Source organism: Coregonus clupeaformis, unplaced genomic scaffold (assembly GCF_020615455.1).
Source record: "Coregonus clupeaformis isolate EN_2021a unplaced genomic scaffold, ASM2061545v1 scaf0645, whole genome shotgun sequence".
Lineage (NCBI taxonomy): Eukaryota > Metazoa > Chordata > Actinopteri > Salmoniformes > Salmonidae > Coregonus > Coregonus clupeaformis.
In genome coordinates, this window is record NW_025534100.1 from 237,124 (window position 1) to 259,168 (window position 22,045).

General features: G+C 42.0%; 1 protein-coding gene across 1 annotated transcript; it reads right to left on the reverse strand.

Annotated features, from left to right (window-relative positions):
• Nucleotides 1–327: 327 nt before the first annotated feature.
• Nucleotides 328–17,160, reverse strand: LOC121554492 (arfaptin-1-like). The gene is made up of 7 exons (XM_041868096.2): nucleotides 17,027–17,160; nucleotides 9,879–9,924; nucleotides 9,115–9,221; nucleotides 8,074–8,295; nucleotides 1,557–1,714; nucleotides 1,264–1,438; nucleotides 328–480 (listed from the first exon to the last, which is right to left on the reverse strand). Exons 1-7 carry the CDS (start codon nucleotides 17,120–17,122, stop codon nucleotides 340–342), a joined length of 945 nt encoding a protein of 314 aa, XP_041724030.1. The 5' UTR covers nucleotides 17,123–17,160; the 3' UTR covers nucleotides 328–339.
• Between the last annotated feature and the right edge of the window lie 4,885 nt (nucleotides 17,161–22,045).

A 22,045-nucleotide genomic window follows, 5' to 3' on the forward strand; every position in this document is an offset into this window, starting at 1 on the left:
AGGAAGAGATGGGGAAAACAACAGAGTAAGAGGTATTACAGTTGAAACAGAGAGACTAAAAGGATATAATGGCTTTTACTCCAAAACAGAGGTTGAGGCCCCAGCCACCCCACTAGACATCCTACTGGGTAAGAGGAGAACCTATAGGTCATATTGGGTAAGAGGAGAACCTATAGGTCATATTGGGTAAGAGGAGAACCTATAGGTCATATTGGGTAAGAGGAGAACCTATAGGTCATATAGGTTAAGAGAACGGGAGTGTTGACAATACCCTCTGTTTTGGCCCACAGAGGTGGCAGTTGAGAGGTCCCCAGACATGGTGGATGGTTATTGGGGTGATTAGCTCTCCTCTAGCCAGGAAGGAGGCTCTGTGCCGGGCATGGGTAGCTTGGTGCTTGCCTCCAGGTGCTGGTGGTTGGAGGTGTTGTAGGAGGCTACAGCACCATGGAACAATACCAAATGATGGTGGAGCACCTTTACCTGGGGGGGGGAAGAGAGGATGGGAGGGAGGGGAGAGAGGATGGGAGAGAGAGGGTGGGAGGGAGGGGGAGAGAGGGTGGGAGGAGGGGAGAGAGAGGGAGGGAGGGGGGAGAGAGAGGGAGGGAGGGAGGGAGGAAGAGGGGAGAGAGAGGGTGGGAGGATGGGAGAGAGAGGATGGGAGGGAGGGGGGAGAGAGGGAGGGAGGGAGGGAGAGGGGAGAGAGAGGGTGGGAGGATGGGAGAGAGAGGATGGGAGGGAGGGGGAGATAGGGAGGGAGGGAGGGGGGAGATAGGGAGGGAGGGAGGGGGGAGAGATGGAGGGAGGGAGGGAGAGGGGAGAGAGAGGGTGGGAGGATGGGGAGAGAGAGGATGGGAGGGAGAGGGGAGAGAGGATGGGAGGGAGGGGGGAGAGAGGGAGGGAGTGAGGGAGGGAGGGAGAGAGAGAGAGAGAGGGAGAGAGAGAGAGGGAGAGAGAGAGAGAGAGAGAGAGAGGGAGGGAGGGAGAGAGAGAGAGAGGGAGGGAGAGGGGAGAGAGAGGGAGGGAGGGGGGGAGAGAGGGAGGGAGGGGGGAGAGAGAGGGAGGGAGTGAGGGAGGGAGAGAGAGACAGAGAGGGAGAGAGAGAGAGGGAGGGAGAGAGAGAGAGGGAGAGAGAGAGAGAGAGGGAGGGAGGGAGAGGGGGGGTTAATGAGTGTGTTCCATCCCACTTCTACATCCAGTGAAACAGGACTAACCCATTCTACATCCAGTGAAACAGGACTAACCCATTCCATCTCTTCTCCTTACCTTATTCTCCTCTAGCAGTTTGAGTTTGACTGACAGGTCGTTTCGGCTCTTCTCATATTTCTCTCTCTGGTTCTGGAAGGTTCTCTGGGCCTGCTCAAGTTTGACGAGGGTGGCGGTGTCTCGTGCTCCCAGGTTCAACTCCTCCAGGTCACAACGGTATGCATCGTACTCTACCCTGTAAGACACTAAATCTGTTGAATTTCCAAATCCCGATGTGGCCCTCGAGCCAAAATGACCCCTGGCCTAGTGAGATGACAGAAAGGCTTCTGTGTTGCATGCTCTGCGTGTGCTACCTGGCTGTCTCGTAGTGTTGGACGTTGACCATGGTGTCTTCTATAGTTTTGTTAACCAGTGTGTTCATATCGGAGGTGAAGGAGTTCATAGCCGAGACCAGAACCTCTCCGCTCTTAGACAGGAACCTCTGGGTGTCCCCGTTCAGACCAAACTCCACCTGAGATAAGCAGACCAGAGGAAGACAGTTACAACACAAAAACTGTTTAAAACATTCCCGCCTGTGGCCTAGGGTGGTCGGAGATGATTCGATCCTGTATTTTTAAGCCTCATCCAGAAATGACAATTACACTAAAAAATAAAAGCAGTTGTCTGAGGATGGTACTGGCTCATCTGAAAACACAAGGGGACCGTTTGATGAAAAAGCTTTCAATAAAGATTAAAATCTAACTATTAATACAATCTAATCTATCTAATTTAAATAAAAAGGTTACAATCCAGGTCAATAAAGTAATGAAATAATGAATGGTCATGTGACATCATTGCACAAAACACAGAGCCCATGAAGAGGCTTTGAAGTGAACGAGCCTAAATAATATGATCCTTATCCATATTATATCCATATTATATCATATGATCCTTATCCATATTATAACCATATTATATCATATGATCCTTATCCATATTATAACCATATTATATCATATGATCCTTATCCATATTATAACCATATTATATCATATGATCCTTATCCATATTATAACCATATTATATCATATGATCCTTATCCATATTATATCCATATTATATCATATGATCCTTATCCATATTATAACCATATTATATCATATGATCCTTATCCATATTATAACCATATTATATCATATGATCCTTATCCATATTATAACCATATTATATCATATGATCCTTATCCATATTATATCCATATTATATCATATGATCCTTATCCATATTATAACCATATTATATCATATGATCCTTATCCATATTATAACCATATTATATCATATGATCCTTATCCATATTATAACCATATTATATCATATGATCCTTATCCATATTATAACCATATTATATCATATGATCCCTTATCCATATTATAACCATATTATATCATATGATCCTTATCCATATTATAACCATATTATATCATATGATCCTTATCCATATTATAACCATATTATATCATATGATCCTTATCCATATTATAACCATATTATATCATATGATCCTTATCCATATTATATCCATATTATATCATATGATCCTTATCCATATTATAACCATATTATATCATATGATCCTTATCCATATTATAACCATATTATATCATATGATCCTTATCCATATTATAACCATATTATATCATATGATCCTTATCCATATTATAACCATATTATATAATATGATCCTTATCCATATTATAACCATATTATATCATATGATCCTTATCCATATTATATCCATATTATATCATATGATCCTTATCCATATTATAACCATATTATATCATATGATCCTTATCCATATTATATCCATATTATATCATATGATCCTTATCCATATTATAACCATATTATATCATATGATCCTTATCCATATTATAACCATATTATATCATATGATCCTTATCCATATTATAACCATATTATATCATATGATCCTTATCCATATTATAACCATATTATATCATATGATCCTTATCCATATTATATCCATATTATATCATATGATCCTTATCCATATTATAACCATATTATATCATATGATCCTTATCCATATTATAACCATATTATATCATATGATCCTTATCCATATTATAACCATATTATATCATATGATCCTTATCCATATTATAACCATATTATATCATATGATCCTTATCCATATTATAACCATATTATATCATATGATCCTTATCCATATTATATCCATATTATATCATATAATCCTTATCCATATTATAACCATATTATATCATATGATCCTTATCCATATTATAACCATATTATATCATATGATCCTTATCCATATTATAACCATATTATATCATATGATCCTTATCCATATTATAACCATATTATATCATATGATCCTTATCCATATTATAACCATATTATATCATATGATCCTTATCCATATTATAACCATATTATATCATATGATCCTTATCCATATTATATCCATATTATATCATATGATCCTTATCCATATTATAACCATATTATATCATATGATCCTTATCCATATTATAACCATATTATATCATATGATCCTTATCCATATTATATCCATATTATATCATATGATCCTTATCCATATTATAACCATATTATATCATATGATCCTTATCCATATTATAACCATATTATATCATATGATCCTTATCCATATTATAACCATATTATATCATATGATCCTTATCCATATTATAACCATATTATATCATACGATCCTTATCCATATTATAACCATATTATATCATATGATCCTTATCCATATTATAACCATATTATATCATATGATCCTTATCCATATTATATCCATATTATATCATATGATCCTTATCCATATTATAACCATATTATATCATATGATCCTTATCCATATTATAACCATATTATATCATATGATCCTTATCCATATTATAACCATATTATATCATATGATCCTTATCCATATTATAACCATATTATATCATATGATCCTTATCCATATTATAACCATATTATATCATATGATCCTTATCCATATTATATCCATATTATATCATATAATCCTTATCCATATTATAACCATATTATATCATATGATCCTTATCCATATTATAACCATATTATATCATATGATCCTTATCCATATTATAACCATATTATATCATATGATCCTTATCCATATTATAACCATATTATATCATATGATCCTTATCCATATTATAACCATATTATATCATATGATCCTTATCCATATTATAACCATATTATATCATATGATCCTTATCCATATTATAACCATATTATATCATATGATCCTTATCCATATTATAACCATATTATATCATATGATCCTTATCCATATTATAACCATATTATATCATATGATCCTTATCCATATTATAACCATATTATATCATATGATCCTTATCCATATTATAACCATATTATATCATATGATCCTTATCCATATTATAACCATATTATATCATATGATCCTTATCCATATTATAACCATATTATATCATATGATCCTTATCCATATTATAACCATATTATATCATATGATCCTTATCCATATTATAACCATATTATATCATATGATCCTTATCCATATTATAACCATATTATATCATATGATCCTTATCCATATTATAACCATATTATATCATATGATCCTTATCCATATTATAACCATATTATATCATATGATCCTTATCCATATTATAACCATATTATATCATATGATCCTTATCCATATTATAACCATATTATATCATATGATCCTTATCCATATTATAACCATATTATATCATATGATCCTTATCCATATTATAACCATATTATATCATATGATCCTTATCCATATTATAACCATATTATATCATATGATCCTTATCCATATTATAACCATATTATATCATATGATCCTTATCCATATTATATCCATATTATATCATATGATCCTTATCCATATTATAACCATATTATATCATATGATCCTTATCCATATTATAACCATATTATATCATATGATCCTTATCCATATTATAACCATATTATATCATATGATCCTTATCCATATTATAACCATATTATATCATATGATCCTTATCCATATTATAACCATATTATATCATATGATCCTTATCCATATTATATCCATATTATATCATATGATCCTTATCCATATTATAACCATATTATATCATATGATCCTTATCCATATTATAACCATATTATATCATATGATCCTTATCCATATTATAACCATATTATATCATATGATCCTTATCCATATTATAACCATATTATATCATATGATCCTTATCCATATTATAACCATATTATATCATATGATCCTTATCCATATTATAACCATATTATATCATATGATCCTTATCCATATTATAACCATATCCTTATCCATATAACAACCATATCCTTTCTTCAACATACGGTGAGAGCACCTCATACCACTTATCCATATTATAACCATATTATATCATATGATCCTTATCCATATTATAACCATATCCTTATCCATATAACAACCATATCCTTTCTTCAACATACGGTGAGAGCACCTCATACCACTTATCCATATTATAACCATATTATATCATAGGATCCTTATCCATATTATAACCATATCCTTATCCATATAACAACCATATCCTTTCTTCAACATACGGTGAGATCACCTCATACCACTTATCCATATTATAACCATATTATATCATATGATCCTTATCCATATTATAACCATATCCTTATCCATATAACAACCATATCCTTTCTTCAACATACGGTGAGAGCACCTCATACCACTAAGAAGAGGAGTGGAAAATCACCTGATATTCCTGATTCTTCTATAACTGGGTACCAGACTGTTCTGCTGTCATGCCACTCCTGTCATGCTAAATTTGGCATATGACACAGAGTACACAGAGTGGAAAATGAGGGCCGAGCACGCCCCCATTCACATCGACAGGGCTGTAGTGCAGCAGGTCGAGAGCTTCAAGTTCCTTGGTGTCCACATCACCAACAAACTAACATGATCCAACACACCAAGACAGTCGTGAAGAGGGCACGACAAAGCCTATTCCCCCTCAGGAGACTGAAAAGATTTAGCATGGGTCCTCAGATCCTCAAAAAGTTCTACAGCTGCACCATCGAGAGCATCCTGACTGGTTGCATCACCGCCTGGTATGGCAACTGCTCGGCCTCCGACCGCAAGGCACTACAGAGGGTAGTGCGTACGGCCCAGTACATCACCAGGGCCAAGCTTCCTGCCATCCAGGACCTCAATACCAGGTGGTGTCAGAGGAAGGCCCTAAAAATTGCCCACCCTAGTCATAGACTGTTCGCTCAGCCACCGCACGGAAAGCGGTACCGTAGTGCCGAGTCTATGTTCAAAAGGCTCCTTAACAGCTTCTACCCCCAAGCATAAGACTCCTGAACAATTAATCAAATGGATACCTGGACTATTTACATTGACATCCCCCCTTTGTTTTTACACTGCTGCTACTCACTGTTTATTATCTAAGCATAGTCACTTTACCCCTACCTACATGTACAAATTACCTCGACTAACCTGTACCCCCGCACATTGACTAGGTACCGGTACCCCCTGTATATAGCCTCGTTATTGTTATTTTATTGTGTTACTTTTTATTTTATTTTTTACTTAAGTTTATTTAATAAATATTTTCTTAACTCGTATTTTTCTTAAAACTGCGTTGTTGGTTAAGGGCTTGTCAGTAAGCATTTCACGGTTGTATTCGGCAAATGTGACAAATAACATTTGATTTGATTTGATTGTTAGCAGAGAGAGACTGGTACCCAGGCTAGAGGAATGTTATCTAAACAGACTGGTACCCAGGCTAGAGGAATGTGATCTAAACAGACTGGTACCCAGGCTAGAGGAATGTGATCTAAACAGACTGGTACCCAGGCTAGAGGAATGTGATCTAAACAGACTGGTACCCAGGCTAGAGGAATGTTATCTAAACAGACTGGTACCCAGGCTAGAGGAATGTTATCTAAACAGACTGGTACCCAGGCTAGAGGAATGTGATCTAAACAGACTGGTACCCAGGCTAGAGGAATGTTATCTAAACAGACTGGTACCCAGGCTAGAGGAATGTGATCTAAACAGACTGGTACCCAGGCTAGAGGAATGTTAGCTAAACAGACTGGTACCCAGGCTAGAGGAATGTGATCTAAACAGACTGGTACCCAGGCTAGAGGAATGTGATCTAAACAGACTGGTACCCAGGCTAGAGGAATGTGATCTAAACAGACTGGTACCCAGGCTAGAGGAATGTTATCTAAACAGACTGGTACCCAGGCTAGAGGAATGTTAGCTAAACAGACTGGTACCCAGGCTAGAGGAATGTGATCTAAACAGACTGGTACCCAGGCTAGAGGAATGTGATCTAAACAGACTGGTACCCAGGCTAGAGGAATGTGATCTAAACAGACTGGTACCCAGGCTAGAGGAATGTGATCTAAACAGACTGGTACCCAGGCTAGAGGAATGTGATCTAAACAGACTGGTACCCAGGCTAGAGGAATGTGATCTAAACAGACTGGTACCCAGGCTAGAGGAATGTGATCTAAACAGACTGGTACCCAGGCTAGAGGAATGTTATCTAAACAGACTGGTACCCAGGCTAGAGGAATGTTAGCTAAACAGACTGGTACCCAGGCTAGAGGAATGTGATCTAAACAGACTGGTACCCAGGCTAGGGGAATGTGATCTAAACAGACTGGTACCCAGGCTAGTGGAATGATAAACAGACTGGTACCCAGGCTAGGGGAATGTATTTAAATCTCTCACGTGTAGCGGCGGCGTTTTGAGGCTGAGGTCGGCGAAGGCATCGCCCAGAGTCCTTTGCGTCAGCGTGACCTGGGCGAGCTGCGTGGCAAGCGTCTGGGCCAGGCAGGTCACGTGATCATAACGGCGGCGGTCATCACGGAGAATGTCGATGCGGGCCTCGAGTTCCGGGTCGACCGTACGGGATCCACGACCCATCTTCTCTGACAGAACCTGCTTAGTACACTGGGGAGGGGGGAGGGAGAGAGGGACAGTGGAAGGGGAGAGGAGGGAGGAGAGGAGAGGAGAGGAGAGGAGAGGGAGAGGAGAGGAGAGAGAGGAGAGGGAGGAGAAGAGAGGAGAGGAGAGGAGAGGAGAGGAGAGGAGAGGAGAGGAGAGGAGAGGAGAGGGAGGAATAGAAAGAGATGTAACATGTAGGACAAGCAGAGAACGGAGTTTCTTAAAGAGTCTTTAACTTGCTCTCCCCCCCTCCCCCTCTCATCCCCCCTCCCCTTCTCATCCCCCCTCCCCCTCTCATCCCCCCTCTCTCTCTCTCTCTCCCCCTCCCTCTCTCATCCCCCCTCCCCTTCTCATCCCCCCTCCCTCTCTCATCCCCCTCCCCCTCACCCCCCCCCTCTCATCCCCCCTCCCTCTCTCTCCCCCCTTCCCCCTCCCCCTCCCTCTCTCATCCCCCTCCCCCTCTCATCCCCCCTCCCTCTCTCATCCCCCCTCCCTCTCTCATCCCCCTCCCTCTCTCTCTCTCCCCCTCCCTCTCTCATCCCCCCTCCCTCTCTCTCTCCCCCCTCCCTCTCTCATCTCCCCCCTCTTCCCCCCTCCCTCTCTCTCTCTCTCTCTCTCCCCCTTCCCCCTCCCTCTCTCATCCCCCCTCCCTCTCTCATCCTCCCTCTCTCATCCCCCCTCCCCTCTCATCCCCCTCTCTCTCTCTCTCCCCCCTCCCCCTCTCATCCCCCTCCTCTCTCTCTCTCCCCCCTTCCCCCTCCCTCTCTCCCCCCTCCCCCTCTCATCCCCCCTCCCCTCCCTCCCCCCCTCCTCTCCCTCTCTCACCTTATAGGTAGTGATGCTCCATTTGCGAACCTGTTGCAGTTTCTCGATGGCGGGAATTTTCTGGTTTCCCGTGACAACCACTGGTCCTGTGGTTGGCTTCCGTGAACCTATTGGGTAGGGATCAACAACTAGACGGCAAATTGACCTCAAGAAGCCCAAACAGATATAATATTTGACTAAAACAATCATTTCAAACCTTGCTTCCATACTGTATACGATAACATCTCTCTAACGCGTGGGAATACTTTTGGAACAGATTTCCAAAATTAAAAGCACTTGGAGCTGATTTGCTGGTGTACATTTTACATTTAAGTCATTTAGCAGACGCTCTTATCCAGAGCGACTTACAGTATATATATATATATATATATATATATATATAGCCAAGTTATCGTTACTCATTGTTATTATTACGTGTTCTACTGTTCTATTAATTATCTATTTTCTCTCTCTCTGTATTTTTTGGACATAAGACTGTAAAAATCTGATGTTATTTGTCACATGCTTCGTAAACAACAGGTGTCAGTAAACATTCCACTGTTAGTCCACACCTGTTGTTTACCAAGCATGTGACAAATAACATCTGATTTTTACAGTCTTATGTCCAAAAAAAATAAATTTAATATTATTATCTTTGCTTAGAAAACTTGAGGTCAAATAAAAAAAAAATCACCCACGGGCCACTAGTTGGGGAACACTGCTATAGGGTCTGGGGTGATAGGTCAGAGGTCAGGGGTGATCGATTGATTTCATTGCTGCCTTACCCTCATCCGGTTCTGTCTCTGAGTTGCCCTCGACAACCGACTCCTCCTGGTAGGAAGTAAAAAAACAGACAAACACGAATTGGTCTTTTGACTAATCTCATCAGATCGTTTCTCATCAGATCGTTTCTCATCAGATCGTTTCTCATCAGATCGTTTCACATCAGATCGTTTCTCATCAGATCGTTTCTCATCAGATCGTTTCACATCAGATCGTTTCACATCAGATCGTTTCACATCAGATCGTTTCACATCAGATCGTTTCTCATCAGATCGTTTCTCATCAGATCGTTTCTCATCAGATCGTTTCTCATCAGATCGTTTCTCATCAGATCGTTTCTCATCAGATCGTTTCTCATCAGATCGTTTCACATCAGATCGTTTCTCATCAGATCGTTTCTCATCAGATCGTTTCTCATCAGATCGTTTCTCATCAGATCGTTTCTCATCAGATCGTTTCTCATCAGATCGTTTCTCATCAGATCGTTTCTCATCAGATCTTTTTTCAGAGCTGATCTTATCGGTCAAAAGACCAGTTTTAAGTAAAAGATCAGAATTGTGCTGCCTGTGTAAACGCAGCCTGAGGGGCCCCAGGGTTGGAGACCGATACTGTAGGGAGAATCAGAACTCTTCAGCCAATCACACCACTGGGGCTCTGAGATCAAAGGGTTAGAAGGGTCGTCATGGAGACTACAGTCTGGGCTTGTGACAGCATGGGATAACCCCCGGCCACTTCCTCTCCAGTCGCTAGGTAGATGTCAGACGTCAGGGCAGTGATCAGATGGACCAAATGTCTCTACACGCACACACACGCACACGCACACGCACACACGCACACACGCACACACACACACACACACACACACACACACACACACACACACACACACACACACACACACACACACACACACAAAGGGGGGGGTGGGGGAATACTTGTGTCATATTCCGACCCCAGATCCTGCATTTCTATACAATCGAAAAACTTCTAAATGCTATTTGGAGAACAGCAAAAACAAGTTAAAATGCCCCCAGACATTGTGACCTGACTGCTGTAGGTTCATTCACCTCAGTGGATCTACAAACACACAGCCTATTAGCTATACCGTTGTAATGTTGAAAGAGGGGAGATATGAGACATTATTCACACTGACACGTAGCATCACACCACCACCACCACCACCATGCTTGACCTTTGGTATGATGTTCTTACTGTGAAATGCAGTGTTTGGTTTTCGCCAGGCATAATGGGACCCATCTCGTCCAAAAAGTTGACTCAAGTTTACCAAAAAAGCACCTGGATGATCATCAAGACTCTTGGAAGAACGTTCTAGATTATTCAAAAGTATAACTTTTTGGACGACACGGTTCCAGTAATGCCTGGCGAAAACCAAACTCTGCCTTCCACAGTAAGAACATCATACCAAAGGTCAAGCATGGTGGTGGTGGTGGTGTGATGGTTTGGGAATGCTTTGCTGCCTCAGGACCTGGACGACTTGCCTTAATAGAAGGAGCCATGAATTCTGCACTGTATCAGATAATTCTACAGGAGAATGTCAGGCCATCCGTCTGTGAGCTGAAGCTGAAGCGCAGCTGGGTCATGCAGCAAGACAATGATCCAAAACACACAATCAAGTCTACATGAAAATTGCTAGAAAGCAACAAATTGGAAGTTTTGGAATTGCCTAGTCTAAGTGCAGACCTAATCCCATTTGAGATGTTGTGGCAGGACTTGAAACGAGCAGTTCATGCTTGAAAACCCACACGTCACTGAGTTAAAGCAGTTCTGCATGGAAGAGTGGGCCAAAATTCCTCCACAGCGACGTGAGAGACTGATCAACAACTACAGGAAGCATTTGGTTGGAGTCATTGCAGCTAAAGGTGGCACAACCAGTTATTGAGTGTAAGGGGGCAATTACTTTTTCACACAGGGGAATTGGGTGTTGCATAACTTTGTTTATGAAATAAATGAAATAAATATGTAATTGTTGTGTTATTTGTTCACTTATGTTCCCTTTATCTAATATTAGGTTTTGGTTGAAGATCTGATAACATTCAGCATCACAAATATGCAAAGTAGAGAAAATTTGAAAGGGGGCAAATACTTTTTCATAGCACTGTATGTCAACGAATTGGCGAGGGCACTAGAACAGTCTGCAGCACCCGGCCTCACCCTACTAGAATCTGAAGTCAAATGTCTACTGTTTGTTTATGATCTTCTGCACAGATTCTGTCAGACCTGGGCCCTGACAGTAAATCTCAGTAAGACAAAAATAATGGTGTTCCAAAAAAGGTCCAATTGCCAGGACCACAAATACAAATTCCATCTAGACACACAAAAAACTATACATACCTCGGCCTAAACATCAGCGCCACAGGTGACTTCCACAAAGCTGTGAACGATCTGAGAGACAAGGCAAGAAGGGCCTTCTATGCCATCAAAAGGAACATAACATTTGACATACCAATTAGGATCTGGCTAAAAATGCTTGAATCAGTTATAGAACCCATTGCCCTTTATGGTTGTGAGGTCTGGGGTCCGCTCACCAACCAAGAATTCACAAAATGGGACTAACACCAAATTGAGACTCTGCATGCAGAATTCTGCAAAAATATATTCAGTGTACAACGTAAAACACCAAATAATGCATGCAGAGCAGAATTAGGCCAATACTCGCTAATTATCAAAATCCAGAAAAGAGCCGTTAAATTCTATAACCACTTAAAAGGAAGCGATTCCCAAACCTTCCATAACAAAACCATCACCTAAAGAGAGATGAACTTGGAGAAGAGTCCCCTAAGCAAGCTGGTCCTGGGCCTATGTTCACAAACACAAACAGACCCCACAGAGCCCCAGGACAACAACAACACATTTAGATCCAACCAAATCATGAGAAAACAAAAAGATAATTGCTTGACACATTGGAAAGAATTAACAAAAAAACAGAGCAAACTGGAATGCTATCTGGCCCTAAGCAGAGAGTACACAGTGTCAGAATACCTGACCACTGTGACTGACCCAAACTTAAGGAAAGCTTTGACTATGTACAGACTCAGTGAGCATAGCCTTGCTATTGAGAAAGGCCGCCGTAGGCAGACCTGGCTCTCAAGAGAAGACAGGCTATGTGCACACTGCCCACAAAATGAGGTGGAAACTGAGCTGCACTTCCTAACCTCCTGCCAAATGTATGACCATATTAGAGACACATATTTCCCTCAGATTACACAGACGCACAAAGAATTAAAAAACAAATCCAATTTTGATAAACTCCCTTATCTACTGGGTGAAATACCACAGTGTGCCATCACAGCAGCAAGATTTGTGACCTATTGCCACAAGAAAAGGGCAACCAGTGAAGAACAAACCCCATTGTAAATACAACCCATATTTATGTTAATTTATTTTCCCTTTTGTACTTTAACTATTTGCACATCGTTACAACACTGTATATATACATAATATGACATTTGAAATGTCTTTATTCTTTTAGAACTTTTGTGATTGTAATGTTTACTGTTAATTTGGTTTTGTTTATTATCTATTTCACTTGCTTTGGCAATGTACAAATATGTTTCCCATGCTAATAAAGCCCTTAAATTGGAGCGCGAGAAAGAAAGAAAGAAAGAAAGAAAGAAAGAAAGAAAGAAAGAATAGAACACCTGTGCTGAGTCACCTTACAGTCCGGACACACTGAGTCATTTCTACCTGCTGCACACAGTAACGTCACCTTGGACAAACACTGCTGTGTGTGTTTGTGTGTGTCTGTGTGTGTGTGTGTTAGCAAAAATAGTAAAGAGAACAGAGAGAGAACATGAGAGAGTAGACAGAGAGACAGGGAGGTTAGTAGACAGAGAGACAGGGAGGTTAGTAGACAGAGAGACAGGGAGGTTAGTAGACAGAGAGACAGGGAGGTTAGTAGACAGAGAGACAGGGAGGTTAGTAGACAGAGAGACAGGGAGGTTAGTAGACAGAGAGACAGAGAGGTTAGTAGACAGAGAGACAGGGAGGTTAGTAGACATGGAGGTTAGTAGACAGAGAGACAGGGAGGTTAGTAGACAGAGAGACAGGGAGGTTAGTAGACAGAGAGACAGGGAGGTTAGTAGACAGAGAGACAGAGAGGTTAGTAGACAGAGAGGTTAGTAGACAGAGAGACAGAGAGGTTAGTAGACAGAGAGACAGAGAGGTTAGTAGACAGGGAGGTTAGTAGACAGAGAGACAGGGAGGTTAGTAGACAGAGAGACAGAGAGGTTAGTAGACAGAGAGACAGAGAGGTTAGTAGACAGAGAGACAGAGAGGTTAGTAGACAGGGAGGTTAGTAGACAGAGAGACAGAGAGGTTAGTAGACAGAGAGACAGAGAGGGTAGTAGACAGAGAGACAGAGAGGTTAGTAGACAGAGAGACAGAGAGGTTAGTAGACAGAGAGACAGAGAGGGTAGTAGACAGAGAGACAGGGAGGTTAGTAGACAGAGAGACAGAGAGGTTAGTAGACAGAGAGGTTAGTAGACAGAGAGACAGAGAGGTTAGTAGACAGAGAGACAGAGAGGTTAGTAGACAGAGAGACAGGGAGGTTAGTAGACAGAGAGACAGAGAGGTTAGTAGACAGAGAGACAGGGAGGTTAGTAGACAGAGAGGTTAGTAGACAGAGAGACAGAGAGGTTAGTAGACAGAGAGACAGAGGTTAGTAGACAGAGAGGTTAGTAGACAGAGAGACAGAGAGGGTAGTAGACAGAGAGACAGAGAGGTTAGTAGACAGAGAGACAGAGAGGTTAGTAGACAGAGAGGTTAGTAGACAGAGAGACAGAGAGGTTAGTAGACAGAGAGGTTAGTAGACAGAGAGGTTAGTAGACAGAGAGGTTAGTAGACAGAGAGGTTAGTAGACAGAGAGACAGAGAGGTTAGTAGACAGAGAGACAGAGAGGTTAGTAGACAGAGAGACAGGGAGGTTAGTAGACAGAGAGACAGGGAGGTTAGTAGACAGAGAGACAGGGAGGTTAGTAGACAGAGAGACAGGGAGGTTAGTAGACAGAGAGACAGAGAGGTTAGTAGACAGAAAGGTTAGTAGACAGAGAGACAGAGAGGTTAGTAGACAGAGAGACAGAGAGGTTAGTAGACAGAGAGACAGAGAGGTTAGTAGACAGAGAGACAGGGAGGTTAGTAGACAGAGAGGTTAGTAGACAGAGAGACAGAGAGGTTAGTAGACAGAGAGGTTAGTAGACAGAGAGGTTAGTAGACAGAGAGACAGAGAGGTTAGTAGACAGAGAGGTTAGTAGACAGAGAGACAGAGAGGTTAGTAGACAGAGAGACAGGGAGGTTAGTAGACAGAGAGACAGGGAGGTTAGTAGACAGAGAGACAGAGAGGTTAGTAGACAGAGAGGTTAGTAGACAGAGAGACAGAGAGGTTAGTAGACAGAGAGACAGGGAGGTTAGTAGACAGAGAGACAGGGAGGTTAGTAGACAGAGAGACAGGGAGGTTAGTAGACAGAGAGACAGAGAGGTTAGTAGACAGAGAGGTTAGTAGACAGAGAGACAGGGAGGTTAGTAGACAGAGAGACAGAGAGGTTAGTAGACAGAGAGGTTAGTAGACAGAGAGACAGAGAGGTTAGTAGACAGAGAGACAGAGAGGTTAGTAGACAGAGAGACAGAGAGGGTAGTAGACAGAGAGACAGAGAGGTTAGTAGACAGAGAGACAGAGAGGTTAGTAGACAGAAAGGTTAGTAGACAGAGAGACAGAGAGGTTAGTAGACAGAGAGACAGAGAGGTTAGTAGACAGAGAGACAGGGAGGTTAGTAGACAGAGAGACAGGGAGGTTAGTAGACAGAGAGGTTAGTAGACAGAGAGACAGAGAGGTTAGTAGACAGAGAGGTTAGTAGACAGAGAGGTTAGTAGACAGAGAGACAGGGAGGTTAGTAGACAGAGAGACAGAGAGGTTAGTAGACAGAAAGGTTAGTAGACAGAGAGACAGAGAGGTTAGTAGACAGAGAGACAGAGAGGTTAGTAGACAGAGAGACAGGGAGGTTAGTAGACAGAGAGACAGGGAGGTTAGTAGACAGAGAGGTTAGTAGACAGAGAGACAGAGAGGTTAGTAGACAGAGAGGTTAGTAGACAGAGAGGTTAGTAGACAGAGAGACAGAGAGGTTAGTAGACAGAGAGGTTAGTAGACAGAGAGACAGAGAGGTTAGTAGACAGAGAGACAGGGAGGTTAGTAGACAGAGAGACAGGGAGGTTAGTAGACAGAGAGACAGAGAGGTTAGTAGACAGAGAGGTTAGTAGACAGAGAGACAGAGAGGTTAGTAGACAGAGAGACAGGGAGGTTAGTAGACAGAGAGACAGGGAGGTTAGTAGACAGAGAGACAGGGAGGTTAGTAGACAGAGAGACAGAGAGGTTAGTAGACAGAGAGGTTAGTAGACAGAGAGACAGGGAGGTTAGTAGACAGAGAGACAGAGAGGTTAGTAGACAGAGAGGTTAGTAGACAGAGAGACAGAGAGGTTAGTAGACAGAGAGACAGAGAGGTTAGTAGACAGAGAGACAGGGAGGTTAGTAGACAGAGAGACAGAGAGGTTAGTAGACAGAGAGAAAGTGCAGCATGTGTTTGCTACTACAGTGCCACAGGGGAGTCACCTGTTGATGACATCATTGTGCCACACCCTTTACCCGTCACATCACTGGACAATCACTCAGTCAGCTGGACAATGGTAGTCTTAGCTCATAAATACACTCATCAGAACAGTAGACAGGCTGAAGGAACTAGCGATATAACTAATCTGTTCTAGATATTATGAAGTTGATTAAGAACTAAATGCGGATATCCTTGACAGGATAAAGTGTCGTCTAATATCATTATTGTACATTACATACTATATATTTAACATATAACATGATTGATATTCTCAAAGTAGAGTCAGGGATCTGGAAACCTCTCCAATGGTCACTTTAATCTTTCTATCTACCCAAATTGATTATTGAAAAATATCCGTGGAGGAGACCATAGAGATATTCAATTACTATCTGTAATTCTATGGTGGGGACCCATTCTGTTGTTTTTCCAAATCCCAGAATGCAGTTTTAATGTGTTCTCCTCTCATCCCAAACATATCATCATCATCATCTTCTTCAACACCCAGTAGTGTCCTGGAGATCTGGTAGTTCTTACCCTGTGGATGGCCTCCTGTCCACCAGACCCCTCTCCCTCACTGGGTATGGAGGTCTCAGCTGGCCCCCCTCTCTGGTCCTCCCCCTCCACCATCATCCTCCCTCTCCCTGTACAGAATACACACTTTACAGACAGTCAAACCGGAGAAGTTGAAACATGGAAATATAAATATTAGATTCTACCTTTCATTATGAGCTGAACACTTCCTTTTGAGTGCCGTACCACTCCTCCCCTCCTCCTCTACCACTCCTCTCCTCTCCTCCTCCTCCTCCTCTACCACTCCTCCTCCTCTCCTCTCCTCCTCCTCTCCTCTCCTCCTCCTCTACCACTCCTCCTCCTCCTCCTCTACCACTCCTCTCCTCCTCCTCTCCTCTCCTCTCCTCCTCTCCCTCTCCTCTCCCTCTACCACTCCTCTCCTCCTCCTCTACCACTCCTCCTCCTCCTCCTCTACCACTCCTCTCCTCCTCTCCTCCTCTACCACTCCTCTCCTCTCCTCCTCCTCTACCACTCCTCTACCACTCCTCTCCTCCTCCTCTCCTCCTCCTCTACCACTCCTCCTCCTCCTCTACCACTCCTCCTCCTCCTCCTCCTCCTCCTCTACCACTCCTCTCCTCTCTGACTGAGTTTTACTCCTCTCCTCCTCCTTCTCCTCCTCCTCCTCCTCCTCTCTGACTGAGCTTTACTCCTCCTCCTTCTCCTCTCTGACTGAGTTTTACTCCTCCCCTCCTCCTCCTCCTCCTCCTCCTCTCTGACTGAGTTTTACTCCTCCTCCTCCCCCTCCCCTCCTCCTTCTCCTCCTCCTCCTCCTCCTCTCTGACTGAGTTTTACTCTCCCCCCCCTCCCTCCTCTCCCCTCCCTCCTCCTTCTCCTCCTCCTCCTCCTCTCTGACTGAGTTTTACTCCTTTCCAGTCCTCCAGCATTCCAACTACCACAGGGTCGCTCTGGTTTGGTGAGCATACACTGCCCCCTGTGGTTACTCACCAATACTACAAACACACACATAAACTAGTTCTGTTGCTTCTGTTGTTGTCATTCAATGACAGAATAGTTGTCTCGTAAATAATTAGCATAACAAACAGGCAAATGTCTATAATTCTACTATAATAAGCTGGGCCTATTGCAAATAGCCCCCCCCAAAAAAATTCACAACACACATAGTTACCGGCCATTCATATTATACAACAAGTAGGCCAGGGCAGTGAGAAGTTTCATAATCTTCCTCTCACCTAACTACTAGTCACACGACCGCGAAGACAGACAGTCATATCAATTCATAAGTTTCTATACCACATCTTCTGTTTCCGTGATTAGAAGTGTAGGCCTACTTAAAGTAAAACATGTAGGCTACCTTGGTTAGTTATGAACGTCTCCAGCAAACAAAACGTAAACAACGCCCGGAAGGTTTGCAAAGTTTTACCTTCTATTTATTTCTGATGTATTTCTTCGTCCGTTTCCTATGGATGTAATCTCTATATCAAACTAAAGATGCGCCAGGAAACTATTAGAGACTTTGGGAGAAATGTACAATTTAAACTTTTCTGACAACCGGAACGCGGAAAAAAAGATCAAAACTACATTCAAATCCCGGAAGTATTTCTGCCTTGCTGTGTGTAAGGTCGTAACTACTTAACACAGCCACAGAGTCATTAACACCCGCCTATTTCTACAATTGATCTTCTTAAAATCGGATTTTAAACCTAACCTTAACCCCACTGCTAACCCTAACCTTAAATTCAGACCAAAAAAGCTACTGTCGCCAATTATGACTTTGTGGCTGCGTTATCTAGTGGGAATCTGTGTGTAGAGATACATTGTAGCCACAGATTGTAGAATAATCTTAAACTGTGTTCCAATACTCATACTAACCGCAATAACCGTACTATTTGTGACGGACATTGAGTATGTAGTATGCGTCTTCTTCTTCTTCTTCTTCTTCTATGACATCATGGCGGTCCGCAAACAATCGTTGAAGTGCATGTCGCCACCTACTGTGCTGGAATGTACGATCAATCACGATCTGCCCAATTCTGTACTGCCATGAAAATAAAAATTCTCTACCAAATAAATCCCTGACTTCTACCACACCCTCCAAGAAAATGGCTTTTAAGAAAATGGCAGAAAATTTGCAGCCGAAGTCCCGAACGAGAGCGGATACAAATTTATTGCATTTAACTAATTATGACAAATGGTAAGAAAAATGTTGAGCAATGTAATAAAGTAATGACTTTTCAAATAAGTTACGCTACACGTTACGTTGGCTGACAGTTTCTTAGCTACGCTAGCCTTACGAACAGCATAGCACGTCATCACAGCAGTTGTTTGTGTGTACAAGTATGTTAGCTACTGTAGCCACCTTACGTTAGTTGGCTACTAATACATATTAACTCTATGCTATCTAACTAACAGCCCAACGTTCATTAAACTTGATTATTCATTTGTTATGCTAACAAGCTAGCAAGAAGTTGCATAGCAACAGCATCAACTTCCGGTAGACAGACGTAGCGCTAGTGCACTCAACTGAAAGGATACCGTTCGTTTACAGTATACTACAATGAACTATTAGTATATGTAGTATTTACACTCATTAAGTATGTAGTATACAGTATTGTCACACCTGCGCCCACTCCCCCTCCCTGGTGCTCGAGGGCGCCAGGTTGCCCATCATTACATTTACATTTTACATTTTAGTCATTTAGCAGACGCTCTTATCCAGAGCGACTTACAGGAGCAATTAGGGTTAAGTGCCTTGCTTAAGGGCACATCGACAGATTTTTCACCTAGTCGGCTCGGGGATTAGAACCAGCGACCTTTCGGTTACTGGCACAACGCTCTTACCCACTAAGCTACCTGCCGCCCCATTACACACACCTGTTACCATCATTACACACACCTGTTACCAGGGACGGCTTGTCCAATAGGGCGATATGGGCGACGCACTGCCAAACGGGAAAAGGAAGGGATTTTTTTTCTAATCAATTATATCACGGCAACAGCAGTTATCAGTGTTCACGTCTGATCTGCCAGCCACTAAATGTCAAATCAGGCTAAAGTCGTGCTTCAAATGGCCCCGCCCGTTTTTTGGGCGATTTCAGTCAGGTTGAAAATCGCCCAGAAGTCTCTCATAGCCTGTCATGTAAAATCTATTTTTTTCACATTTCAAAGCTTTCAATACATTCTCTATGGGTGTCTGTGTGCATGCACTTACGCGCTTTCGTCATACGTGACGTAACGTTGAACGTAACTAAGACAATGGCCGCTAGCAGCGTCTATGTTGCGACCTGCAGTGTGGCGTTATTTTATGTTTTTAATTTGTAGACTTAGTTTACAAACATTCTGCAAACATTCTGCTTTGGACTGATCTTCGGTTTTGGACTGATCTTGTTGATCGTGTACATACCCGCTACGAACGGACTAAATAATGAAAACGCTGCTGGCAGCGGAATCCCAATACAGCTGGGAGACTTGGCTGGATGACAGAGTCCCGGACAGAGAGGTGGAGCCGGCGGCTTCACCCTGGTCAGAGCGGACCGCGATCCTGGTAAGAGAGCGACTCTGTACCCCGACATTGAACTGCTTTCTGTGTCATTGAACCTTACTATTGTTGATAAAACAAGTTTACTGGAGAACGGAGAAAAAGTAGAGACTTTTGGACAAGGTGGATAATTGTATAATATAAGGCAGTTTATTCAGAGGTAAAGATATCTGGAATCGCGTGCACGGACCCGTTCGTCAAACTCGTAGGGAGTTTATCAGAAGAGCCCCTAAACATTGTGTGCTGACATTTTATACAATAAAATGAAGTAGGTTGAATCTAGTAGTTCTGATCTTCTGATTGGTCCTGATGAGTTGGGCGATGTCACCTCCAGGCTAGTGTCACTGTTGCATTGGCTCTGAGTCGGGTTCTCTGTCTTCAGATGTTCAGCCTAAGAGAAGAGGATTTGTGTGTGTGTGTGTGTGTGTTTGTTATCAGTGTGTGTGTGTGTGTTTGTTATCAGTGATGATGTGTGTGTGTGTGTGTGTGTGTTTATCAGTGATGATGTGTGTGTGTGTGTGTGTGTGTGTGTGTGTGTCCTCAGGGCAAGAACTCGTGAGTTGGAAGAACTGAGAGACCTATGGCGTGGGTGTTATCCTTAGCCACCTGCTGACAAGGCTGACAAGATAGGACTCTTGTTCATTGTATTGAATACAAAGGCCCAACACAAAATGGGTCATGCACAAGATTTTAGTCAGACCAAGCTATAACATTATATATTTACTACGACAGTACATTCAACCAAAAGCTAATATAACAAAGGCATCAGAGATTATTTATAATCTGTCACAGAAACTGGAATCCATCTCCCCAGATCAGTCAATAAATGCTTCTGGTATTGACTTATATGCTGCCCCTGTCTTCATGTTGTTGCTGGACATATCTTTTTTTAAATGTGTGTAGGTCACCTAAATCATCAGAAAAATTGCCCCTCCTGAGAATTTTTTCAGGAGCCGCCACTGCCTGTTACTATCATTACACACACCTGTTACCACCATAATACACACCTGTTACCATCACTACACACACCTGTTACCATCATTACACACACCTGTTACCATCATTACACACACCTGTTACCATCATTACACACACCTGTTACTATCATTACACACACCTGTTACCACTATAATACACACCTGTTACCATCACTACACACACCTGTTACCATCATTACACACACCTGTTACCATCACTACACACACCTGTTACCACCATAATACACACCTGTTACCACCATAACACACACCTGTTACCATCATTACACACACCTGTTACCATCACTACACACACCTGTTACCATCATTACACACACCTGTTACCATCACTACACACACCTGTTACCATCATTACACACACCTGTTACCATCACTACACACACCTGTTACCATCATTACACACACCTGTTACCATCATTACACACACCTGTTACCATCATTACACACACCTGTTACCATCACTACACACACCTGTTACCATCATTACAC